The sequence below is a fragment of the Phyllopteryx taeniolatus genome, chromosome 13, assembly GCF_024500385.1.
Source record: "Phyllopteryx taeniolatus isolate TA_2022b chromosome 13, UOR_Ptae_1.2, whole genome shotgun sequence".
NCBI lineage: Eukaryota > Metazoa > Chordata > Actinopteri > Syngnathiformes > Syngnathidae > Phyllopteryx > Phyllopteryx taeniolatus.
This window is the reverse complement of record NC_084514.1, coordinates 5,161,224-5,187,211: the sequence shown is the minus strand read 5'-3', so window position 1 is coordinate 5,187,211 and position 25,988 is coordinate 5,161,224. Positions and strand designations below refer to the sequence as shown.

The following is a 25,988-nucleotide window of genomic DNA, read 5'->3' as shown; positions in this document are numbered from 1 at the left end:
ATTACCAGGAATATAATAAGAAAGGACTGATTCAATAAGCATGAATAAGCGCAACACACACAGAGTTATGATTTTTGGCTTGTCCATCGCAGAGCAATTATGCTTTATGAAACCAGTTTATATCATTATGTTCTCTTGTGTTTTTATACAAAACATTGGTATTTTTCTTTATTGAAAAGGCTTAACAAAAAATAGTTTTTTTCAGGGGGAGGGGGGCAGGAACAGATTAATAACATTTCAATTCAGTTCAATGGGAAAATTGTATTTAATATAAGTAAATGGAGTTACAAGCATGGTCACTGAACGAATTAAACTCGTAAGTCTTGGTAGCGCTGTATTACAATTATCATCTGATGTCGTTTTTTTTCTGTCCCACAATTAGATCACCGAGCTGGTGCACCAGCGTGACGTGACCAGGACTCTGATAAAGAACAAGATAGACAACCCCAAGTCATTCGAGTGGCTCAGTCAAATGCGTTTCTACTTTGACCCCAAGCAAACTGATGTGCTGCAGCAACTATCCATCCAGATGGCGAATGCCAAGTTCAACTATGGCTTTGAATACTTGGGCGTCCAGGATAAGCTCGTCCAGACGCCGCTGACTGACCGCTGCTACCTGACTATGACTCAAGCTCTGGAGGCTCGCCTAGGAGGGTCACCATTTGGTAGGTTTGCTTTTTGTTTGCCACTAAGCATTTGTCCATGAGATTCAACTGATCTCAATTAATAAATCGATCTAGGTCCGGCTGGCACAGGGAAGACTGAGTCTGTGAAAGCTTTGGGTCACCAGCTTGGTCGCTTTGTTTTGGTCTTCAACTGTGATGAGACTTTTGACTTCCAGGTATATGACGATTTATAAAAAACATTTCTATTGTTCCATACTTTGCTGAAGCACTGGTATTCTTCCCTCCACCCCTCTCTTCGGTGCCCATGCCCATTTACGTCTCATCAGTCCATCAGCACACGTTACTTTTTTTAAAATACTGTATATGTTGTGTAATCTTTATATTTTGTTTCCCCTCTTTATCTTTAGGCCATGGGTCGCATCTTCGTGGGATTGTGTCAGGTTGGCGCTTGGGGCTGCTTTGACGAGTTCAATCGTCTGGAGGAGCGAATGCTATCTGCTGTCTCCCAGCAAGTCCAGTACATTCAAGTAGCCTTGAGGGAACACAGCAACCCCAACAGAGACAGGAGTATGTGTCAACATCCAAAATACAAAAGGGGGGGCAGTTTGAAGGCAAACCACTATAAAGCATCTCTTGTCATTCCTTCAGGTGTGCCTGTCACCACAGAGCTCCTGAACAAGCAGGTGAAGGTGAGCCCAGACATGGCCATCTTCATCACTATGAATCCTGGCTATGCCGGCCGATCCAACCTGCCCGACAACTTGAAGAAGCTCTTCCGCAGCTTGGCCATGACCAAGCCAGACCGTCAGCTCATCGCCCAGGTCATGCTCTACTCACAAGGCTTCCGCACTGCCGAGATCCTTGCCAAGAAAATCGTTCCCTTCTTCAAGTAAGAAAGTCTTTTCAAGTTTAAGTCAAGAGAACTTGTAGACGGATATCGTCTTCCATTTCAGGCTGTGTGACGAGCAGCTGTCATCACAGAGTCACTACGATTTTGGCCTCCGAGCTCTCAAAAGCGTGCTGATAAGCGCTGGCAACGTGAAGCGTGAACGCATCCAGAGGATCAAAAGGGAGAAGCTAGAACGTGGGGAGGTTGTTGATGAAAATGAGATTGCAGAGAACCTCCCTGAACAAGAGGTAAGGGATTTTTATTTTTATTTTATTTTATCTTTTTTTTTTTTTTTTTTAATTTGGTGTTCATCCATTTTCTTTTACTGCTTATCTTCACTGGGGTCGTGGGCTGCTGGAGCCTATCCCAGCTATACACCCTGAACTGGTCGCCAGCCAATCGCAGGACACATAGAAACAAACAACCATTCGGCTCACATTCACACCTAAGGGCAATTCATAGTTTTCAATCAACCTACAATTTAGAGTCTCCAATTAATGCATGATTTTGGGATGTGGGAGGAAACCGGAGTGCCCGCAGAAAACCCACGCATGCACGGGGAGAACATGCAAACTCCACATAGGCGGGGCCGGGATTTGAACCCCGGTCCTCAGAACTGTGAGGCAAATGCGGTAACCAGCCTTAATTTGGTGTTTGCAGAAAAATTCGAACATTGAGCTTGAAAGTGCTTGCATATAGAGGTTGGTCCCCAAAAAATGGACATAATTTCATAGTCCGCTAATTTCGCCCAATTCCCGTTCAGTGCTAATAACTTCACCACAGACTGAGTACCACTAGAGGGAGCCCGCGAACCAGAAATGGTATCTCATACCAAGCAGTAAGAATGACTGGCCTTGGACATGGAGACTCAGATTTTCAATTTTCAAATTATGTAATTATTTTGGAACATGTTATAATATGTGATCCCAGAGATTATGTCATTCTGTATTTTGCCTCTGTCGCTGTAGATTCTGATCCAGAGTGTGTGTGAGACCATGGTCCCCAAGCTGGTGGCGGAGGACATTCCTCTTCTGTTCAGCCTGTTGTCCGACGTCTTCCCCGGCGTGCAGTACATGCGTGGTGAGATGACTGCGCTAAGGGAGGAGCTGAAGAAAGTCTGCAAGGAGATGTACCTCACCTATGGCGATGGTGATGAAGTGGGTAGCATGTGGGTGGAGAAGGTAAGCACAAAGAACGCCAAGCTTGATCTGACCCTTTGGCGTTTTGTGAGTGAGCTTGGGACTAACATTGAAACATTCAACATTCATTATTCCTAAAAATCCACTGTAACAATATAAACAGTTTGAACATTAACACTGCGCTTGCATATAAGAAAATAAAAAAAATTATGATTCAATTAAAATGTATTACACAAAAGTTAAATAAAAAAACTGTACCTAAATGTTTGAAAACAAACTGTTCTAAAAGCTTAAATGCAGATATATTGTACTGAAAAAGTTATATACAACTGACCTGTACCTGTACTGACAAATGCATTGTACTGGATTTTAAAACAAACAAAGGTTTTAAGCCAATGTAACATTATGCACAGTTTAAACATTAAATTCAGCGATTCTTTCGCTGTACCACCACGCCTTGTCACTGCACAAGTTGATAATACATATTGAACCATGGGCTGTAACATCACTACATGAAAGTACATCAGATGTGTTGACTAGTTCTTGAGTTCTTCTGAAAGTGTGTCATTCAAACATATTTTTAGGTGCTGCAGCTGTACCAGATCACACAGATCAACCATGGTCTCATGATGGTGGGACCTTCAGGCAGTGGGAAGACCATGGCATGGAGGGTGCTGCTCAAAGCCCTGGAGCGGCTGGAGGGTGTTGAGGGGGTGGCCCACATCATTGATCCCAAAGCCATCAGCAAGGACCACCTCTATGGAACCCTGGACCCCAACACTCGTGAATGGACCGACGGCTTGTTCACACACATTCTCAGGAAGTGAGTGTCACCTCATGCGTTTAGTTTGACTCTTAGATGAGCTCTGTCAAATTTGTCAATAGACCTTTTCATAATGTTTGTAATAAACATCGCCAGGGTACTTCAGTGTAGCAGAAGGTGATTGACAATCGCTAAATTGAACTGAAAACGATGACACAAAATGTTGTTTGGGTTTTCACCAACAGGACTACAATAGGTGGCTATCGCTGACCTGAACTTAAAAATAATGACAAAGACTATTTGCTGGGGTTGCACTGCCAGATATACCTGAAAAGATAAGGTTCCCTCCCGATTTCCTATTTAAAAAATAAATAAATAAATAAAAAAGTTATTTATCCAGCCGAACCTGTGGGTGAGGAGGATAAATTGAATGGATGTCATAAATAGTTCTACAAAGGCAAACACAGGACTACCTGGTGGTATAGCAGCTCGGGATGGGCTGGCAAAAAACGTATTTGTTTGTGGAAGACATTTTCTCACAAGTATGTGTAAAATGTTTGGTTATATTTTCTTTGAGTAATTTAGCAAACTAATGGCTAGCCTGCTAGAGCATGTTAAAGCCGTAACGCGCATTTCACTTTCAATTGCGCACATCTGTGCCATTAATCTGAGCAGCAGAGTCAGCCAGTCCATCAATGATCATGTTAGCAATGTCTGAATTTCCAACAAATCTATTTTTGAATCAACCTGCCTGTTGCAATCTAAATTACGTCCAGCATTCCTTCTCCCTTTCAAGCAGGTTAGGTCACATAACATATTTTCGACTGACAATTTGCACATTTATGCTATATGCAGACAAGAAGCTTAAAATCATCATTCAAGCCATTAACCCTGTTTTCTCAATTGCTCTGCCTTGGTCAAATGACATGTAAGGACATGTTTACTATTGGTGCAATCGGAGATCTTTTGAGCTTTTGCGGCCCAGAAGTACGTGTGACGTCACAGTGAAAAGCTTTGAGTGGTTTTCAACGTCTTTCTTTGACATCCAGGATCATTGACAACGTGAGAGGTGAATTGCAGAAACGCCAGTGGATCATCTTTGATGGCGACGTTGACCCCGAGTGGGTTGAAAATCTCAACTCTGTCTTGGATGACAATAAGCTGCTCACACTGCCCAATGGAGAGCGTCTCAGCTTGCCGCCAAATGTAACAGCCGCTCCTCATCTTTTTCTTCTCCTCCTGTCATATGTGCTATTAACCCACCTCCCGTTCTCTCCAGGTGCGTGTTATGTTTGAGGTCCAGGACCTGAAGTACGCCACCCTGGCCACAGTCTCTCGCTGTGGTATGGTGTGGTTCAGTGAGGATGTGCTGAGCACGGACATGATCTTCAACAACTTCCTGGCGCGCTTCCGCAGCATCCCGCTGGACGAGGGAGAAGACGAGGCTCAGCGTAATAGGAAGGGCACCGAGGACGAAGAGGAGACTGCTTCGCCGATGTTGCAGGTAATTCCGCGTGAAATGAGACTTGTCCACAGTGTGAAATATTCACTCATGCCCCCTTTACCTGTAACACACTAGCTCCAGCGTGATGCCGCCACTATCCTGCAGCCATACTTCACCTCCACCGGCCTGGTCATCAAGGCCTTGGAGCACGCTTCTAAGATGGAGCATATCATGGACTTCACCCGTCTACGCTGCTTGGGTTCTCTGTGTTCCATGTTGCACCAGGCTTGCCGCAACGTGGCGCTCTACAACAACAACCACCCCGACTTTCCAATGCCCATTGATCAGCTTGAGCGATACATGCAGGTTATCCATCAATTTGAAAAATGTTTTTTTTTAATGTGGAATATGGTGTTAGAACTATAACACTCTAAGGCTGAATGGTTCAAAATATTCCAGATTATTCCTTTTTTAAATTATTTGTTGCTCTCAAGTGGAACAGTTTGGATATTCACCATGGCAGTGTAAATGGGGGGGGGGGGGGGGGGGGGGGGACATCGGACTCAGGCCTCTTATAAATGCGGATAAAGTGAATCGTAAATACACTGATCAGATGTATCCCATCAATGAGATCGATGTCATTGAAATTATACCATTGGTCATGTACAGTATATACACCTACAACTGTCCAAATAACACAATCAAACACATTAAAAAAAAATACCCACTGTAAAGCTAAACTATCGCAAAAGCGTAGACTATTAAGTATAGTCTTTACGCAACATTAGAAGGTAAATAAACAAAATAGTTGTAGACGGCGACTGGTCAAGTAATGTGGCGGTTACCGTCATTTAAATCAGTGGAGGGAAAGAGTCAGCCAAAGCCAACTAAATGCAGTGGACACTTTAACATTTGTTTTATCGTTAACTTTAGTGTTGTTACTTTTGTTGACTTTTGTAGAGTTACTAGGATGCAATTTGTGTTCCATCAGTGTAACCACAGCCCTATCAGATACAGTGAACCCCTGTCTATCGGGGGGTTCCAGACCCACCCGCGATGTGTGAAAAAAACAATATATTCACCATAAAGCACTTTTTTAAAAATAGTTTCTCCCCTCGCACGTTTTAAACACACTTAAAACTTATTATATCCAGTTTAAGAATTCCTAACCGCCTATTCTCACTCTCACTGTCAAGAAATTGGAGACTATTGTACATCACTTTGAGGAAATGAAGACTGTTGCTCACATAGTTCTCCAAATAAGAGGTAAAGCGTGCGTGCTTCAAGCTGTTCATTTGTCAACCCAGTTGAAGTTTACTGTTGAACTGACACAAAAAACAAAAGATAATTAAACCCTGTGTATTTAAACACCTAAATGTTCAACCGAACCATATAATTTCATCCTGTTAAAACTCTGCTAGCTTAATGCTAACATAATGTGAAATGCCGTTGACGAGTAATTAGTGTGTGTGTGTGTGTTTTGTTCATTATAAGCCTTAAAAAAACTGCTACCGGAACTTTAACACATATGGAGCAGCAACACATACAAACAGGAGATACAAGATTACTCACAGGCATTTACTCTCTCTGCTTTCTGGGAACGATGACTATTTCTAGAGTTTTGTTGAGAATCTTTTCTGGCTGTTCTTCTTCTTGGTCTTCTGTTACGTTACATGACTTTGAGTGTAATTTAATGCTGCCCAGCATGTTATGGCACAATGTGGTACGACACTGAAGGCCTGTATACTGTAAAACCTATAGTTGATGGCTTAAAAATCTGTGATACAGTGGGGTGCAAAAGATGAAATGCGATATAGTGGGGTGTCACTGTAATTCAGAATTGGACGCTTGGATCTGCAGTGTATATCGAGCTATTATGAAAGTCTTCTTAACTTTTGGTAATGTTTATCTACAGAGGTATCTGATCTACGCCGTGCTATGGTCGTTCTCTGGTGATGGACGGCTCAAGATGAGAGCTGAGCTTGGGGAATACATCCGTCGCATTACCACTGTGCCCCTTCCCACTGCTCCCAACATTCCCATCATTGATTATGAGGTAGGATTAGACTCAAGAATCACCCCAGATGTCTATCCCTGACATAGGAAAGCTTCTTTCAGTCTTTTTCCCCTGTTTTTATCCGAATATGAAATACTTCTAAATTATTTTTCTGCTCAGGTTTGCATTTCAGGCGAGTGGCAGTCTTGGCAGGGTAAGGTGCCCCAGATCGAGGTAGAGACCCACAAGGTCGCCTCGCCAGATGTGGTGGTCCCCACCTTGGACACCGTTCGCCATGAGGCTTTGCTGTACACCTGGCTGGCCGAGCACAAACCACTGGTGCTATGTGGACCCCCTGGCTCTGGAAAGACCATGACGCTGTTCAGCGCCCTCAGGGCCTTGCCTGATATGGAGGTGAGAGACAATACCAGTACAATGAACAGCCGCATATTTGTTGTTTTGACATTCATGATTCTATTGGGTTGTGAACCTATCCTGTTATTTGCAGAGACTCTCACCTAGTCGCTGTTTTTGTGTTCAGGCCAAAGCCATGTCTAAAAAAAAAAAATATATATATATATATATATATATTTAAAAAAATATATTACTTTGGCACCATCTTGTGGCAGTGAAAGGAGGAGCTTAGCCTTGTCGAATAGAAAAAGTGCTTTGCCAGCATCTGCCAATTACAAACCTTTTTGGGTGGGCATCAATTACTTGCTTTCTTCGCAGCAGAGCCTTGTCCCCATCCATCACAAATAGTTGGGGTTCACTGTATTTAAATGTGTGTCACGCAAACAGATTTTCCGTAAGGAACTTTCTTTCGTTCATTTCGTCAGGTTGTTGGTCTGAACTTCTCCAGTGCCACCACCCCAGAACTGCTGCTCAAGACCTTTGACCACTACTGTGAGTACCGCCGTACTCCCAACGGCGTGGTCCTTGCGCCCGTGCAGCTCGGCAAATGGTTGGTGTTGTTCTGTGATGAGATCAATCTTCCCGACATGGACAAGTACGGCACACAGAGAGTCATCTCCTTCCTCAGACAGGTACGAAACACTGTTTACAAACAAGGCAACGCAGCAGCAGGTTTGGTATCCATCGCTCTGTTAACAGCCCTGGTGTCATCTTTTTTTGTCCAGATGGTGGAACATGGAGGCTTCTACCGGACCTCGGACCAGACTTGGGTCAAATTAGAGAGGATCCAGTTCGTGGGTGCTTGTAATCCTCCCACTGATCCGGGCAGAAAGCCCCTAACACACAGGTATTTATGTATTCTATACAATTGGAATACTATTTTTCTATTGTAAAAACACGTAACAAAAATGTTTTGTTGTTTTTGGGGCCTAGACCGGATTCATGGAATTTCACTGAGGAATATTGATTTAATATGAGGAAATTGAGTTTCACATTTGGTCAAGGAAGGAATTAAACTTGCAAGTCAAGGTACAACTGCATTTGCAACACAATGTACCGTGTGTCCTTTTTGTAGGTTCCTACGTCACGTTCCAGTGGTGTATGTCGATTACCCCGGCCCAGCCTCTCTCACCCAGATTTATGGCACTTTCAACCGTGCCATGCTGCGCCTCATCCCCTCTCTACGAACCTACGCTGAACCTCTTACTGCTGCCATGGTTGAGTTTTACACCATGTCTCAGGTAAGCTTGAAAATAATGGACACCTGCTCAACCAGACAAACCGTCTTATTATATAAAAGCCAAATAGTCCCCTTATGTGTCTGCTTTCAGGAGCGTTTCACCCAGGACACACAACCTCACTATATCTACTCTCCAAGAGAGATGACTCGCTGGGTGCGGGGTATTTTTGAGGCCCTCCGACCACTTGAGACCCTCCCAGTGGAGGGGCTTATCCGCATCTGGGCTCATGAGGCTCTCCGCCTCTTCCAAGATAGGTTAGCACTCGCTGGTATTATCTTCCATTTGTAATTCATGTTTTTCATCTGTCCTCTCCTTCAGTCAGTTTTGGACCTTTCTCATGTTTTAATTGTGGTTGATATTGTTCTCATTTGTTTCTAGGCTGGTTGGTGATGAAGAGAGAAGGTGGACAGATGAAAATATTGACACAGTTGCTCTCAAACACTTCCCTAATATCGACAAGGAGAAGGCTCTCAACAGACCCATCCTCTACAGCAACTGGCTCTCAAAGGTAAACTCGTATGATCGCACTCCAAGTTAAACATGCAACAATAACCAAAATGTCTATATTTTAATAAGCGTGTCTCTTTTTTTGAATGTAGGACTATATCCCAGTGGAGCAGGAGGAGCTGAGGGACTACGTGAAGGCCCGTCTTAAGGTCTTCTACGAGGAGGAGCTGGACGTCCCGCTTGTACTCTTCAACGAGGTGTTGGACCACGTTCTCAGAATTGATCGGTGAGCAAGCACTCCCCGCCCCCCCCCCCCGAAGTACAAGGTAGACATTGCACATTGTTAAATGAGGAAATCGCAAATGTAAATGTCTTCTTCCAGAATCTTCCGCCAGCCACAGGGACATCTCCTGTTGATTGGTGTGAGTGGAGCAGGGAAGACAACTCTGTCTCGCTTTGTTGCCTGGATGAACGGTCTTAGCGTTTACCAAATCAAGGTTGGTAAAACAGAATTGCAAGTTTTCCAGCAGCCGTATTGGTATAATTGTGTTCTTTCAAACTATTTTGTCGATATTCAGGTACACAGGAAATATACCGGCGAGGACTTTGATGAGGATCTGCGTACGGTGCTACGTCGCTCCGGTTGCAAAAACGAGAAGATCGCCTTTATCATGGATGAATCCAATGTGCTGGATTCTGGCTTCCTCGAAAGAATGAACACCCTGCTTGCCAACGGAGAGGTAACTTTCCTCATCGGTTTGCATTAATATTGAGTTTTCCGAGAGTTTAAGATTCCCTTTTGTGACAAAATCCACAGGTTCCTGGTTTGTTTGAGGGGGATGAGTATGCCACCCTGATGACGCAGTGTAAGGAGGGCGCTCAGAAGGAGGGCCTGATGCTGGACACCCATGAGGAGCTGTACAAGTGGTTTACCAGCCAGGTTATAAGGAACCTCCATGTTGTTTTCACCATGAACCCCTCATCAGAGGGTCTGAAGGACAGGGCTGCCACATCTCCAGCCCTCTTCAACAGGTAAAATTCAAAATGATCAGAATGACACAATGGAGAGACAATTTGTTTTTAAATGACAACTATTTGCCCTAGGTGTGTGCTGAACTGGTTTGGAGACTGGTCCACTGAGGCGCTTTACCAGGTGGGCAAGGAGTTCACCAGCAAAATGGACCTGGAGAAGCCCAACTACAAGGTGCCAGACTACATGCCCATCGTCTATGACAAACTCCCCCAGCCACCGTCTCACAGGGAGGCTATCGTCAATGGCTGCGTGTTTGTACATCAGACACTTCACCAGGTAAAGATGCACTCAATTTCCTGCATCTCACTTCCAAAGCAGTGGCAGGCTGTTCATTTGGTGGCTAGGCCTTCGACGGAGACTTACCAGACTTAATCCAACACTATTACATTGCAATTATAAAAACAAACAAAACTATACCAAAAAAAAACCTCAATAACTAGCTTTTGTGGAAAAGTCCGCCTCGAAAATAGATTTTTAAGTATGCCCAAGAACAAGTAAATTTCTCCACCTAGATAGCATGGACTGGTGGGGATAAAGATTAATACAATTCAATGGAACGACTATAAGTTGACTATAAGAATTTAGGTTCTCAATTTAGGTCAGAACTTCTGATAATTTTTAGGCCACAGCCCGGCACTGTTCTAAACTGTTGGCGGACCGTTGTAGCTGCTGCGGCGTGAGAAAGAGATGCCCACGAAGCCTGCCACCTCACTGATGGCCCTACCGCGTTCAGCAAACGTTACCGCCCCGCGAGTGGTGCTGTTTGCGAGGGAATTTCTCATGCGGCACGCACTCGCGGCTGAGCTCAACTGAACTCAGAACGGAACCAATCAGTTCATGAAGTGATTCCAGTTTAGTACGTTATGTTCACTCAAAAGATTTTTTTGGGTTTGAACGAGTCGTTGTGAACAACAGAACACTACTCGAGCTCAGTCGTCATAAGCAAATATATATTTCTTGTTTCAAGTAACAGAACTAGAAATAACCAAAATATACGGTGGCTGACTGCTTACCACATTTGCTTCTGAGGACCCGGGTTCAAATTTGGCCTCGCCTGTGTGGAGTTTGCATGTTCTCGCCGTGCCTGCGTGGCTTTACTCCGGGTACTCCGATTTCCTCCCTCATCCCAAAAACATGCATGGTAGGTTAATTGAAGACTCTAAATTGCCCATAGGTGTGAATGTGAGTGTGAATGGTTGTTTGTTTACATGTCCCCTATGATTGGCTGGCGACCATTTCATGGTGTACCCTGGCTCTCGCCCAGAGTCAGCTGGGATGCGACCCAAGTGAGGATAAGCGGTATGGAACATGGATGGATGGACATTTGAATCTGGTGTGCTTTTAATATTTTCAGTGCATGCACAGTCACAAGGGATCTCTCTCTCTCTCTCTCTCTCTCTCTCTCTCTCTATATATATATATTACTCTAATGTATTACAGCACCCCCACTTGTCCCACAGACAGAAGGTTGTGACATGCGCAAGGGCGTTACTTGGTGATGGCGCAAGGGAAACAAGTGGCGAGGGAATTCGCTGAATAAAAGGTTATTTAAAAAGTTATAAACTTGTTTATTAAATAGTCAGCACTTGTAACTTACAGGCTAACAACCGTCTGGCTAAGCGAGGCGGTCACACCATGGCCATCACTCCTCGCCACTACCTGGACTTCATCAACCAGTATGCCAATTTGTTCAACGAAAAGCGCAGTGAGCTAGAGGAGCAGCAGATGCACCTCAACGTTGGACTCCGCAAGATCAAGGAGACGGTCGATCAGGTACAAAATCTGTCACATTTGACAGTTTGGTTCTTGCTTCCCTTCTTGGCTACACCCTAGTAATCACACATCCTCATTTAAGGTGGAGGAGCTTCGTCGTGACCTACGAATCAAGAGCCAGGAGCTGGAGGCAAAGAACGATGCTGCCAATGACAAGCTAAAGAAGATGATTAAAGACCAGCAAGAGGCTGAGAAGAAAAAGGTCAAATTAAACATTTGAGCTTGTTTCTTTTCCATGGCATACATTTTTATCAACGTACTGAAAGCACAATCCCTGAGACTGTGACTCTTCTGATTGTAGGTGATGAGCCAGGAGATCCAGGAAGCTGTGTACAAGCAACAGGAGGTGATCAAGGACAAGCAACTGAGTGTCAAACAGGATTTGGACCAGGTGGAGCCAGCTGTTATTGAGGCTCAAAATGGTACGTGTGTGTTTCAACTCGTGGTTGGCCGTGATACTGTGCATTGTAGGTTTAAATCAGAGTTTCTCAAACTTTTTCAATTCAGTTTAGAAAGTTTGTTCCTTTCCTAGCTACCAAATTTCTTGTACAGAGTGTACAGGTTTAGGACTGTCCCGACATACTGTATGAGGTTTTGAGGCTATGAAGGCACACAATGAGCTAGTTAGAACAGTGGCAAGAAGGTGCACTCGGTTAGCACCTGACTCACTGTTTTTCATTTGATTGTCTTATATTTATGGCTTGGAAGTGTTTATCATACAAATATTTACTATAATTTTGAATTTACTAGATACTAAGTTAGTGATCAACTATGGAGCGTTCAGACTACAAATTCGGGTTCCGTCGCTGCCATAGGAATGGAGCACTGGCGTGTGAAGTGAGGACCCTCTGTATTGTCATCACATCGGCATACAGTCTACATCGACTAGAAATAAAGAATACAAGACACAAATTTAGCACAAAATTCCATGTTTAAGAAATTGTGTGTGTGTGCTTGATGATCAATAAAATGGCTAATAGTATTTTACTTCACAATCACAATTAGAGGTTCCAATGAAACTGACTCCTGACTCATTTTTGGTACCAACCCTAAATTTGAGAAATTCTGATATAAAGTGACAGCAGGAGGGTAACCTTGGACCCTGCATCATCTGGTTTGCCCATAGAATAATGCACATTTTACTGTATTTGGTAAGTTAAATAATAATTGTAATACTTGTAACCGTTTCTTACTGTGCCACACTGCTCTCCTCTGTTTTTATTTCAGCGTTTTATAATGCAGCGTTTCCCAACCTTTATTGAGCCGTGGCACATATTTTACACCAAACGAAAATGTCACTAAGAATATATACTGTAACTAAAGTAATGATGATCTCATTTCAATTGTCTCACAAATTTACTTACTACTCAATGTGCAATCTGGGCCTTTTTAGTTGAACTCAAAGCTATTATACTTTGTATGACGTTGTATGACGGGCAACAGGTGGCTACACAAATTAATTGTACCTTCTGACATCTATTTGAAGAGGATTTAATTGTTCTCCCTGTCACTGTACGTCGTTGGTTTAGATAGCTGAACAAGGACAGATTATTTGTAGTAAGTAAATGCTAATTTTCAAATTGGATAATTTCCTGCAGTACACCCGGTGATCTCTCATGAGACACTGTGGTTTGGAATCACTGCTCTAATGGTCATCTTCACTTTATCGTGACCCTGTGCTTTGACATAATTCACACTTACTGTTCATGTGATGTTGCTAGCCGTTAAATCCATTAAGAAGCAGCACCTGGTGGAGGTGCGTTCCATGGCTAACCCACCTGCGGCTGTCAAGCTGGCCCTGGAGTCCATCTGTTTGCTCCTGGGCGAGAGCACCACCGACTGGAAACAGATCCGCTCCATCATCATGAAGGAGAACTTCATCCCCACTATTGTTAACTTCTCTGCCGATGAGATCAGGTGAAATGAGCAATTATATGAATCTGAAACTAAAGAGTGTGTTCTTTCTTTCTCCTTTTTTCTTCTCCCTTCTTCTCTCCCCTGAATGGTGCTTTTGCACCACCTCTTTCAAACACATTCCACCTGTCATCTAACTAGCTGTGAGCTCAATTAAAAAGCAGCACCTAATAGAAGTCCGGGCTATGACCAATCCCCCGGCTGCAGTCAAACTGACCCTGGAGTCTATCTGCCTTTTGCTTGGCGAGGAGACCAATGACTGGAAAAAAATCAGACAAGTTATTATCAGGGACAGTTTCATCAGCAGCATAGTCAACTTTTCCTCTGAGGAAATGAGGTACTGACCAGTGTCCCCGCTTCTGTCCGCTCCTTGTCTGATGGGCGCACAAATCAATGAATCAGCACGCCAATCAAGTGACACCTTTTTGTGGAGAAAAAATAAATTGTTATATAATGGATCAAAATAAGATCACTTGCTTCGGTATGTGTTGTTGGTTGTCATGCTCCCACTCCTTCTCCTTGAAAATATATCATGAATTTATGTTAAATTTTCCATGTGATTTATGATTTACATATATCCTCAAATAGTGGTCTCTGCTCTCATGGTTCCATGCTCAGTCTTTCAGCAGTCCTCCATTTCATAGCATTTAAAAATATATATATATATATTTAAAAAAATAAATAAATAAAAATGTCTTCATTCTGTCAACTAGCCAACTCAATAGAACTGGGTTGAAGCGAAAAATACATCACTTAACTAAAAAAGTGTCTGACATCAGCATGGTCTTAGAGGTGTGCAGCAAATGCAAATGTCATTTTACCTAAGCGATTGGACTTGTGTGGTTTGGCCACACTATTTCGGCAGATGCACCACACATAAAATGACGCAAGCTGAAGATATTTCAAGAAGGGGACAATTTGTTCTGGCACCAACTGTATTGCATTATTGATAGAAATTAACAGAAGAACATGCACATACTGTAGAAACAGCTGATGTGGGGCAGTTAGACATTCTATTGTCTCCAATCAATGGACCTAAGTGTATCTAACTTCACCCACACATAAGCATTTGAATAGGTGAAAGTACTTTCTGCACTTGAGTAAATATCCCCGGCCACTATTTGTGGAAATACTGTACCTTATCCCAACTTGTGGTACTTCAGTCTAAAACCAGCCTGTTTTCATCTAGTGACTCAATCCGTGAAAAGATGAAGAAGAACTACATGTCCAACCCGAGCTACAATTACGACCAAGTCAACAGGGCCTCGCTGGCTTGTGGACCTATGGTGAAATGGGCAATTGCTCAGGTAACTGAACATACAAACATAAAAATAAAGGCAAAGTTGAAAAACAAAAAAATGTTTTACTAATGGCAGCTCTCTTTACCTTAGCTCAATTATGCTGACATGCTGAAACGTGTGGAGCCTCTGCGTAACGAGCTTCAGAAGCTTGAGGACGATGCCACGGACAATAAGACAAAGGCAGAAGAGGTGGAGCAAATGATCAGGGACCTGGAGTCTAGCATTGCCCGCTACAAGGAGGAGTATGCCGTCCTTATCTCAGAAGCCCAGGCCATCAAGGCTGACCTGGCTGCAGTTGAGGCCAAGGTTACAAACCTTCTAAATCTGTATCACCTTCCTTCTTTGTTTGCCTATTTGGTTTCTGGCTTTTAAAAAAATATTTTTTAAATCTCTACAGGTGAACCGCAGCACAGCTCTCCTGAAGAGTCTGTCAGCGGAGAGGGAGCGCTGGGAGAAGACCAGTGAGACATTCAAGAACCAGATGTCTACCATTGCCGGAGACTGTCTGCTCTCTGCGGCCTTCATCTCATACGCCGGCTACTTTGAGCAACAGATGAGACAGAACCTGTTCACCACTTGGTCTCATCATCTGCAGCAAGCAAATATACAGGTATGGTCTTGTAACATACACTCCTCTCAAAAGGTTAGTGATATTGGGCTTTCGGGAAACCTAAAATGCACTATAACCTTTACAGTTGAACTGAGTTTGGCCTTCTCTAAACTTTTGAACACGCATCACTTCCCTCTGAGAAAACAACCCGTTTGTAGCCTAATGATTGTTTAAATACCAATTGTAAACAGGAAATGTGAATTTTGCCATTTAGCTCCTTGTTAGAGAACAGCTAGTTGTATAGAACAGTTGGATTTTCAAATGTTTAGAGAAGCTCAAAATCAGTTCCCTGGTAAAGGTTATAGTGCATTTTAAGTTCATCCTGAAATTTCACCCAAAAGCCCAGTATCACTAACTTTTTGGGAGTAGTGTACAACCTTCTCAGATACTCAATGGTCTTGACTTGACATTACGTTTCTTCCTCAGTTCCGTACCGACATTGCCAGGACAGAGTACCTGTCTAACGCAGACGAGAGGCTCCGCTGGCAGGCCAACTCTCTTCCAGCGGATGACCTCTGCACAGAGAACGCCATCATGCTCAAGAGATTCAACAGGTGACTCTCTCCTGTTCATAATTTATAAAAGGGATGTTCAAAGTAGGGCTGACATCCGTTCTTTAATCCAGTCCACTGAGAATTTACGTTAAGTCCTGCAATGTTTGTTGAATAATTTTAGCATTTATTTAATAAAATTGATTAAATAATGTAAAGTATTATTTTTAAATTGTTTTCATTTATTTCATTAAATGTTTTCCATTGATTTTTAATTATTAAAACAAACTAACATACCATAAACAGTAACTTTTTTTTTTTTTTTAAAGTTTGCCCATTGCTGCTTAACAACAATGAATATTTTAACTCTTCATGGCTTTGTCAAGGTACCCGCTGATTATTGACCCGTCTGGCCAAGCCACTGAGTTTATCATGAATGAGTACAAAGACCGCAAGATCACCCGCACCAGCTTCTTGGACGACGCCTTCAGGAAAAACCTGGAGAGTGCTCTGCGTTTCGGAAACCCGCTGCTGGTTCAGGTATTTACCCTTGGGCGAGTTACTTCTGGCGTAGTGCTTCATTTGCCTGACTTCCATGCAAGCAGCAAGAGTTCAGTTCCCACTCCGACATGCAGATGTAAGTATGAATAGTTGTGTGTCGCTATATGCGCCCTGTGATTGATTGGCGACCAGTCAGGGTATCGTCTGCCTTTCGCCTGCAGTCAGGTGGGATAGGCTCCAGCTCCCTGCAATGCTGAAGAGGTGAAGAGCATGGATGGTACCAGGCAGGATACGATATGACATTTGAGAGCCTGATTGTTTTCTTTTTGGATCATATACTGTATCTGAAACACGTGGAGGGCAAAAGATCATTGCTAGAATTGTGTATCTACTCATTTGTAAATGTATAATTTTTTGTTTGTTTGTTTTTAAGGACGTGGAGAGTTACGACCCCATCCTGAACCCAGTGTTGAACAGAGAGGTCCGCCGAACCGGAGGCCGTGTCCTCATCACTTTGGGAGACCAAGATATCGATCTGTCACCTTCGTTTGTCATCTTCCTCTCCACGAGAGACCCTACGGTGAGGAGGCTAAATACTATCATCAGCTAAACATTGGTAGTTCATATCACCGTGATCAGCGAATTATGGCCACAGACAGCCCACTTTTGTTTTTTTAATCTAGCCCACCAAGCATTTATAGTATCAAGAATCCTTTAATAGTTGTTGGACTTATTCATCTTTTTTTTCTTAAAATTGGTTAATAAAATGTATGTATAGTGAGACTACCAAGCCATTCGTGGGGGATAGGAACTGAGCCCCGAGGATAAGAATTGCTTAATAATAATAATATCAAAATAAACTCTTTAACGTACACACTTATTTTTTTCCCTCATGTATGAACAATGCTGCCCAGCTGTTGTTTTTTTTAAATCAAATGAATCGTTTGAGAACAGTTTGTCTGCCCCTGGTCTATCATCATCTCTCACTCTCACTGGTGTCTCATCTTCACGCAGGTCGAGTTCCCACCAGACTTGTGCTCTCGTGTGACATTCGTCAACTTCACGGTGACTCGCAGCAGCCTGCAGAGTCAGTGTCTCAACGAGGTGCTGAAAGCAGAGAGGCCCGACGTGGACGAGAAACGCTCAGACCTACTCAAACTGCAGGGTGCAGCACAGCCACAATATAATGACATAAAGAAACAAGTGGTGATGCTGAAATAGGTCTTAATCCATATTTTTCTTGTCTATTTAGGTGAGTTCCAGCTGCGTTTGCGACAGCTGGAGAAATCCCTACTGCAGGCCCTCAACGAGGTTAAGGGGCGAATCCTTGACGACGACACCATCATCACCACGCTGGAGAACCTGAAGAAGGAGGCTGCGGAGGTGACCAGGAAGGTGGAGGAGACGGACATCATCATGGCCGAGGTGGAGGCCGTGTCGCAGCAGTACCTATCCTTGTCGTCTGCTTGCAGCAGCATCTACTTCACCATGGAGGCTCTCAACCAGGTCTGAACATAGACATAGGCCTTTACATACTCTGTGAACATCAGTAGCAATTTAAGACATGCTAGGGAATTGTTTTTTCAGATTTTCAAGCCATTTCGACTGTGTTGAATGAACATAGGTACAAATTTGCCAGCGGATAGTAATGACAATAAAAACAATTGTCCTTAAATTGTTCCTTAAATTCTCCCAAAAATCAAAATAGGGTAAATCAAGAGTAAAAGGTAAACCAAAAAAACTGACACGTTTGTTACTAGTGACAAAAGGTGCTCCATTTCAGAACCATAAAAATAACTTTCAATTTTGACTAGAGTGCACTGCCAATATCCACGGAGGATATGGACTGGGCCTGACTGTGAGTCGTGAAAATCCATGAATAATTGCTTCCCATTATAATTTGCATGGGATTTTTATTTTATTTTTTTTGCTTGGGAAAAAAAAGCATAAGCGGGAAAATACCGCCAATAAGCAGTTTCCGCCGTAAAGCTGAGTTGGGGTGGGCCCCATGTCCCTTCCCCCCCAAAAAGAAAAACAGAAAAACTGCATTTTTTTAAATTGTATTTTATTTTTAAAGCGTGAATAAGCGGGTAAATACCGCCACTAAGCGGTTTCCACAAAAAACTATGCTAGGGGAAAATCACCGAGTAGGTGAATCCGTGAGTCCTGAACCGCAAATATGTGGAGGCCTATAAATGGCTTTCATTCATGTTCACCAGGTGGTTTGACTTTTTTCTGTGTATGTAACTTATCAGACAACTGTATTGTTTTTTTTGTACCATTAAAAAAAGAAAAATACGATGTTTATAGTTTTGGTGATTTTTCTCCAGATCCACTTCCTGTACCAGTATTCTCTTCACTTTTTCCTGGACACCTACCACACTGTGCTGTATGAGAACTCCAACCTCAAGAGCATCAGTGACCACTCGCAAAGACTCGCCGTCATCACAAAGGACCTCTTCCAAGTATGACTTGGAGAAATTGACTATTTTGATAAGAAAACAAACAAATAATAATTACGTGGACTGATGTTCTTTGTAGGTGGCATTCAACAGGGTTGCCAGAGGAATGCTGCATCAGGACCACATCACGTTTGCCATGCTGCTGGCTAAGATCAGCCTCAAGGGAATGACCAGGTCAGTCTTTAACTAGCCAAAGTTGGATTTACAACAAGCGCTTCAGATACAATACACTGCTTGAAAAAAAGGGTTTCACAATCACCAATGCACTTTGAGTCATTTATTTAACAGTACAAACAGTCAAACACTCAAACACAAAATGAGAACACTTGCAAGCAGCTTCAGTAAGCTCACAGAGATAAACTGGCCATGGTCCTGATGTCACCCAGCAGGCCACACCCACTTTAAAGGCACACAATTCAGGCACACAGTTGATGTTGTGATATCTGGTTTGTCCAAACGTAAAATAATTATGCTTTCTAAAAATATTTTTTTTTTACAATCTCTTTTTATTAATATAGTGTGATGTTTCTCCATTGAAAATGTGTACAAATTGCAGTGGTTTGTGGGTGCTGGAAGGGTGCAATAGAATTTCTATTCTTTTCAATTGTGCATATTGATTTGTAATAAGAGTAAGTTATGAGCTTGGTCACAAAACGAAATAAACTCGTAAGTCTGGGTACCACTGTAAATCTAACTTGTCCAGATCTGTCTTCTTTTCAGCGAGCCCTCGTACGATTCGGAGTTCCAGCACTTCCTCCGTGGTAAGGAGATCGTGCTCACTGGCACGTCCCTGCCCAAGCTGAAGGGTCTGACCACAGAGCAGTGTGAGGCCATGGTCCGCCTCGGCCGCCTGCCAGCGTTTCAGGACTTGGTCACTAAAATTCAGTCTGATGAGGTGAGGTGTCTGAAGTGATCTTTTTGTGGTGTCTTATCATGTTGTTATGATGATTTATCTACTCTTGACAATGAGATGTTTAAGTGATAGCCTTTTGTGTTTTTTCACCTCAGCAAATCTTCATGTGGCTGGAGAGTAACACTCCGGAGCTAGCAGTTCCTTACTTGTGGTCTGAAGAGAAGCAGTCCAGTAAATATTTCAATTCAAGCCATCGTCCACATGAACTGCTCTGCACTCACCCATCTGCTTGTCCTCCTCCAGCTCCCATCGGGCAAGCAGTGCACCAGCTGCTGTTGATCCAGACGTTCCGTCCCGACCGTCTGCTGGCCATGTCGCACATCTTTGTGGCAAAGGTGCTGGGAGAGGCCTTCATGAGCATCATTGAGCAGCCCATCGATCTGGCTAACATAGTGGATAGTGAGGTACTGATGTATTCCAAGCAGAAGAACCAGTTATTGTCTGTGTTGATGACTGTCTTGTCACCTTGTGCGTTCAGGTGAAGCCCAGTACACCAGTGCTCATGTGTTCTGTCCCGGGTTACGATGCCAGCGGCCTGGTCCGAGATCTGGCTGCCGAGCAAAACAAACAAATCACTTCCATCTCCATTGGTAAGAACAACACACATTTATTTTCTTTCAGAAATAAAAAGCCCATTTTTGTGGTGGGGGGGGGGGCGTCCTTGTCACACTCAAGCCTTTGTACTGTCTGTATAAACACATTTTGAAACTGCTCTTTATCTTCACCCAGCTTAGCTACTCAGTGTTATGATGTAAAACAGTATGCTGATCGCATCCTTCCATCATCCACAGGTTCGGCTGAGGGCTTCAATAAGGCCGACAGAGACATCAACACTGCCGTCAAGTCGGGCAGATGGGTGATGTTGGAAAACGTCCACCTGGCCCCCGGCTGGCTGATGCAGCTGGAGAAGAAGCTCCACTCCATGCAGCCTCACGCCAGCTTCAGGCTCTTCTTGACCATGGAGATCAATCCCAAGGTATCACACTCACTGGCAGCGTGGGATATGTTAGGTTTTTTTTAATTTTCAGTGTGAAAATTATGTTTTTATTTGACACGGGGTCCTCTATTTACCATAGAGTAACCCAATTTTTTATGTGACTGGGAATTTGCCGTAGTCAATCACTCACCTACAGTAACACAGTAGAAAGACATAATTACACCAAGTATTTATATGAAAAACACTTCTAGGCCATAAGTATAAAACATATAGTTAGTGATAGACTACGGCGCGTTCAAATTTATGGGCAAATTTGGGGGCTTTCTTTCCTCCAATTTGGTATTAAGAGTCATCTTCTTTTCCCTCAGGTTCCAGTGAATCTACTTCGTGCTGGTCGCATCTTTGTGTTCGAGCCTCCTCCTGGTGTAAAGGCCAACATGTTGCGCACCTTCAGCAGTATCCCGGTTGCTCGCATGTGCAAGGTACAAAGCACACTCATTAAGACTTCTCTTGTAGAGACAACTTCCACATTTTACCGCCCCTCTGATTTTGTAAAATGTATTTATTCATCCGCCGCCCTCTGTTTGTATAGGCTCCCAATGAGCGTGCCCGTCTGTACTTCCTGCTGGCCTGGTTCCACGCAGTCATCCAGGAGCGTCTGCGCTACGCACCGCTGGGCTGGTCCAAGAAGTATGAGTTTGGAGAGTCTGACCTGCGCTCGGCTTGCGATACCGTTGACACTTGGCTGGACGACACCGCTAAGGTTTGTGCAAAATTCTTACACATGTAAAACGGGTGGGGAGCCTTTTTTTCTGTCAGGGGTCAAGGCCATCCTAAATTATGTGACAGTTGTAACAAATGTTTATTTTGTATTATAAGCATTTGTGGTGTACAGGTTTTTAGACTAGGCTAAGTTGGAAAAGCCCCCAAAACATTTACATCTCGAAATATTAGAAAAAGTGACAACAAAATAAAAAATACACTTTTTCCGACACCGAAAAAACCCTGATAACAGTTTCTGTGAGGTTTTGTTTTGAGAATTCCTTGGTGGACTGGATTGAATGCTCTTGCAGGCCGTATACAGGTCATGGCCCCGAGGTTCCCCACTCCTGGTCTAAAATGATACTTTAATGACAACAGGGTCGTCAGAATATTGCCCCAGACAAGATCCCCTGGGCCGCGCTAAAGACCCTCATGGCTCAATCCATCTACGGCGGCCGCATCGACAATGAGTTTGACCAGCGTCTGCTTAACACTTTCCTGGAACGCATTTTCACCAAGGGAAGTTTCGACAGCGAGTTCAAACTGGCTCTCAAAGTAGACGGGCACAAAGACATTAAGATGCCTGACGGCATTCGGTCAGTAGCTGGGCACACATTTCTGAACAGTCTCGGCCAGTTATTCCCATGCATGATTTTTCTTTATTTTTCCTCCAGGCGTGAGGAGTTCATGCACTGGGTGGAGATGCTTCCTGACACTCAGACTCCATCTTGGCTTGGATTGCCTAGCAATGCTGAGAAAGTCTTGCTCACCACTCAGGGTAAGCTGCCAGCGGTCCTCTTTAATCACTTGATATATCGACCTTTTCAGCATGATAATGTCACATATTCTTTTGGGTGGAAAAAAACTCCAATTGCGCCACTAATACTCTTTTATGTCACACGACCAAGGCAGAGTGCGCTTTAGAAAACACTGTAAATGGCTTGAATGTTGGTTTTAGCCCTTTTCTACCACCGTAGTTTGACGTGTCAGTCGAAAAGATGTTACACAAGCTAAATTGCATCCAAGGGAGACGGAACGCTGACTATAACTGACATTTCAACAGGTAAGTTTGTTAAAAAATAGACATGGTGTAAATTCACACATAGTTAACATGATCACTGAGGGACTGGCTAATTAACAGATTTTTCCTGATGCTCTGATTCATGGCACAGACATGCTCTTTTGACACTGAAATGGATAGCGTGCTGTAGAGCTGATGTTTTACCAGCAGGCTAGCTGCTAAATTATTATATATATATATATATATATATATATATATTTTTTTTTTTTTTTTTTTTTTTTTTTTATTATTTGGCTAAATTACTCGGACAACCCAACCAAACATTTTATATGTACCTTTTAGAAAAGATTTTCCACAAACCCTAGGATGGACATTTGGTCCCCATATTTTTGATCCTCCTCACACACCGGTTCAGCTAGATTAACTTTGCTTTATTTCGTTATTTATTAATTTTAAGAAATTGAAAACCATCTTGCGGTGTAACCTCAAACACAACCAGTTTTGATCATCATTTTCAGTTCAAGTCAGCCGTAGTCAATCACAGAAGTACCCTGACTGCTATTGTTTACAAACATTATGAAAAGGTCTTTTCAGTCACTTGAACTGGAAACTCACAATTCATCCATCATTCTTCTTCTTCATCAGCCTCTTTTTCACACAACAGTTCATTGACCTTCTCCTTTCTTTTCCAGTGTCCTAAAGTTCACTGACAGCGTTTTGTAGCTCCAAGCAGGAGACGTTATCAGATTCCTCTCATCTTTCATTGGTGGTCATCGATTAGTCATCAAGCGGCTCTCTTGTATATTGTTGTTGTGCAGTTTGTCTTTCCCTATTACTATCACATTTACAAGGTAAAAAGGAGTGCGTATCCTCACCCTCCAGCAGCTGTTGTTTCACAGCCAACATGTCGCTTTGCTGAGACAAGCTCACCCCCCACCCCCTCCCGCGCATCCTCACCTGCCCTCATGATAAACTCACTTGTCACTTTATTAGGTACACCTCTAAAGGCCTGAGTTGGAAGCCATTTTGCCTTCAAAACTGCCTTGATTCTCTGTGGCATAGATTCAACAAGGTGGTGAAGAACATGGCATGATGGTATCAGGAATTTGCTTAAGATTTGACATAGATGGCAATCTAACATCCCAGAACTTCTGAAACCTCTATCTGGACTTCAAAGGCCATTTGTGAAGACTAAAACGCAGGTGAACACTGTGTTCATGCTATGGAGACATGCCTAAATGTGTTAAATAGCAAATTAACAAACTGGTGTACCTAATAATGAAGTGAGTGTTGAATATACTGTATATCCCCATCAATACTCCCCTTACCCTCACTAATAAGGTATCCAGCCACTCCCTCTCTATCACCACCATTTTTTTTTTTTATTATTTTTTTTTTTTTAAATATATTTATTTTGTCTATACTACCTGACACTATGTACAGAATTTTTTCACATAGCTTCCATGGGCACCTAAAGTACCATGTATTTATTAGTTTCCTAATAGCCATATTTATTTAATTGCATTTTTTTGAATATGAAATATTGCTGTAGTCAGTCAAGTGTTTTTTGTATTTTTTATTTAAAAACACAAATTATCCCAAAAATAAAAAGCACTATACTTTTTCAATTATGTAATTTAAAAAAAAAAAAAACATTTTATTTGAGACATTCCGTGATGTTTGATTGACTTCCAAGTTGATCTAATTTAAAAATATTTGTATTTTTTTTTTTTTTTTTATTCATGTAAAGGGCAAAGGTGTCATCTTCATAAAACCTTTAACTATTCAAGCAATCCTTTTAGTGACCTTTCAACATACCCGTCATACAAGTGTAAAACTAAAGTAACTACTCACCCTTTGAAGACTCCTGGGAAATACTATGATGTACCCAGCAATTGTCTATTTAAGATGGCTACTATTTGAGCAAATGTGGTATTTTGTGTCAGTCATTAATCATAGTAAATCAAAAATCACTTGGGCCCCTTTTTCAATGTTTATGTGATTGATGTGTTGCCTGAAGCCTTGTCATGTTGTCCTAATTTCTTTATTTTTGTAATCAAACAATCCCTGACCCATCATGGAGATGAGCTATGTGTTCCACTTAATTAATTTCTCCTCCCACCATGGCTCTGTCTCCCAACCTTGCCCGCTCACTACAACTTCCCCTTCCTTTCCTCGCCGGGCTGCACAGGCACTGACATGATGGGTAAGATGCTGAAAATGCAGATGTTGGAGGATGAGGATGACCTCGCCTACGAGACTGAGAAGAAGGAGCGCACGTCATCCACGGCGGATGCCCAGCCGGCCTGGATGAGGACGCTGCACACCACCGCCGGCAACTGGCTGCAGCTCATGCCCCAAACTGTCAGTCCCCTCAAACGCACGGTGGAGAACATCAAGGTAACGAGCCAAACGTAAAAAGAGGTGAAAGCTGATCTACGTTTCATGTTTGTCACTCATGAGCCAATGAGGTAAAACCACTGAATGAAATGGCCTCAAAGTGCTTCCTGTAACTTGTTGTTCAAATATTGCTAGGACCCGCTGTTCCGCTTCTTTGAGCGCGAGGTGAAGATGGGCAGCAAGATGCTACAGGAGGTCCGCCAGGATCTGTCGGATGTGGTGCAAGTGTGCCAGGGCAAGAAGAAGCAGACCAACTACCTGCGCACTCTTATTAGCGACCTGGTGAAAGGTACAAGTGTCACTTTTATATCCTGTTAGCCCGCGGGACCGAGCCCTGCCGCAAATAGCGAAAACCGCAAGTAATTGGTACCCTTTCCCCAAAATTAAATTCCTAAATTAGTAGTTTAAACCATAAATATACCACAAACTGTGATCCTGTATCATGTGCTATTTTATTTGTATATATATATATTTTTTTACATTACCCTATAAATAATTGCTTACACATTAGTTGATTTTGAAAAAATATACTGGAAGTGCACCTGCACAGGCGGTTTAAGACGAGCTTCTGCTGACAATCCAGGCTTATCCATCCATCTTAGCTCCTCTCTGACAAAGTTGTTAGCCTGGCAGTCGATGTATCACTTCAACATACTTCCTTACACCAATTATACTTTCAGGGCTTTGGCGCCATCTTAGGGCATCTTAGAGCATTATAGAAAATGCGCCAAAAATGTGACAGGGTGACTTTTTCAGTGAGTAGCTGAGGATAGGGTCAACAGGAATAAAAAACACACACACACACATACCGTAATTTCTCATGTATAATACGCACCCCCAAAGTTGACCTCAAAATTCTGGAAAACCCTTCTACCTATGTATCATGCATTTTTACAATGCATGATGTTGCT

General features: G+C 42.9%; 1 protein-coding gene across 2 annotated transcripts in view; it reads left to right on the top strand.

Moving 5' to 3' along the window:
- Window positions 1–25,988, top strand: part of dync1h1 (dynein, cytoplasmic 1, heavy chain 1) — a 48,808-nt gene that overhangs the window by 19,638 nt on the left and 3,182 nt on the right. Inside the window, exons 27-73 of one of the 2 annotated variants that reach the window (XM_061795955.1) lie at window positions 383–665; window positions 741–841; window positions 1,034–1,193; window positions 1,275–1,515; window positions 1,580–1,763; window positions 2,484–2,696; window positions 3,239–3,477; window positions 4,467–4,623; window positions 4,697–4,921; window positions 4,997–5,227; window positions 6,777–6,917; window positions 7,038–7,271; window positions 7,697–7,903; window positions 7,997–8,118; window positions 8,347–8,512; window positions 8,603–8,766; window positions 8,891–9,020; window positions 9,112–9,245; window positions 9,342–9,456; window positions 9,538–9,699; window positions 9,777–9,991; window positions 10,064–10,268; window positions 11,592–11,765; window positions 11,848–11,967; window positions 12,067–12,187; window positions 13,821–14,016; window positions 14,869–14,986; window positions 15,071–15,286; window positions 15,378–15,590; window positions 16,017–16,144; window positions 16,468–16,621; window positions 17,016–17,162; window positions 17,597–17,747; window positions 17,835–18,088; window positions 18,913–19,047; window positions 19,124–19,218; window positions 19,765–19,939; window positions 20,053–20,128; window positions 20,201–20,361; window positions 20,436–20,547; window positions 20,749–20,933; window positions 21,263–21,376; window positions 21,487–21,657; window positions 22,035–22,252; window positions 22,331–22,434; window positions 24,869–25,077; window positions 25,213–25,366. In XM_061795955.1, coding sequence (XP_061651939.1) covers window positions 383–665; window positions 741–841; window positions 1,034–1,193; window positions 1,275–1,515; window positions 1,580–1,763; window positions 2,484–2,696; window positions 3,239–3,477; window positions 4,467–4,623; window positions 4,697–4,921; window positions 4,997–5,227; window positions 6,777–6,917; window positions 7,038–7,271; window positions 7,697–7,903; window positions 7,997–8,118; window positions 8,347–8,512; window positions 8,603–8,766; window positions 8,891–9,020; window positions 9,112–9,245; window positions 9,342–9,456; window positions 9,538–9,699; window positions 9,777–9,991; window positions 10,064–10,268; window positions 11,592–11,765; window positions 11,848–11,967; window positions 12,067–12,187; window positions 13,821–14,016; window positions 14,869–14,986; window positions 15,071–15,286; window positions 15,378–15,590; window positions 16,017–16,144; window positions 16,468–16,621; window positions 17,016–17,162; window positions 17,597–17,747; window positions 17,835–18,088; window positions 18,913–19,047; window positions 19,124–19,218; window positions 19,765–19,939; window positions 20,053–20,128; window positions 20,201–20,361; window positions 20,436–20,547; window positions 20,749–20,933; window positions 21,263–21,376; window positions 21,487–21,657; window positions 22,035–22,252; window positions 22,331–22,434; window positions 24,869–25,077; window positions 25,213–25,366 — 7,930 coding nt within the window. Of the gene's footprint in view, window positions 1–382; window positions 666–740; window positions 842–1,033; window positions 1,194–1,274; window positions 1,516–1,579; window positions 1,764–2,483; window positions 2,697–3,238; window positions 3,478–4,466; window positions 4,624–4,696; window positions 4,922–4,996; window positions 5,228–6,776; window positions 6,918–7,037; window positions 7,272–7,696; window positions 7,904–7,996; window positions 8,119–8,346; window positions 8,513–8,602; window positions 8,767–8,890; window positions 9,021–9,111; window positions 9,246–9,341; window positions 9,457–9,537; window positions 9,700–9,776; window positions 9,992–10,063; window positions 10,269–11,591; window positions 11,766–11,847; window positions 11,968–12,066; window positions 12,188–13,486; window positions 13,683–13,820; window positions 14,017–14,868; window positions 14,987–15,070; window positions 15,287–15,377; window positions 15,591–16,016; window positions 16,145–16,467; window positions 16,622–17,015; window positions 17,163–17,596; window positions 17,748–17,834; window positions 18,089–18,912; window positions 19,048–19,123; window positions 19,219–19,764; window positions 19,940–20,052; window positions 20,129–20,200; window positions 20,362–20,435; window positions 20,548–20,748; window positions 20,934–21,262; window positions 21,377–21,486; window positions 21,658–22,034; window positions 22,253–22,330; window positions 22,435–24,868; window positions 25,078–25,212; window positions 25,367–25,988 lie in introns of both variants that reach the window. The other variant, XM_061795954.1, reaches the window with a different exon arrangement.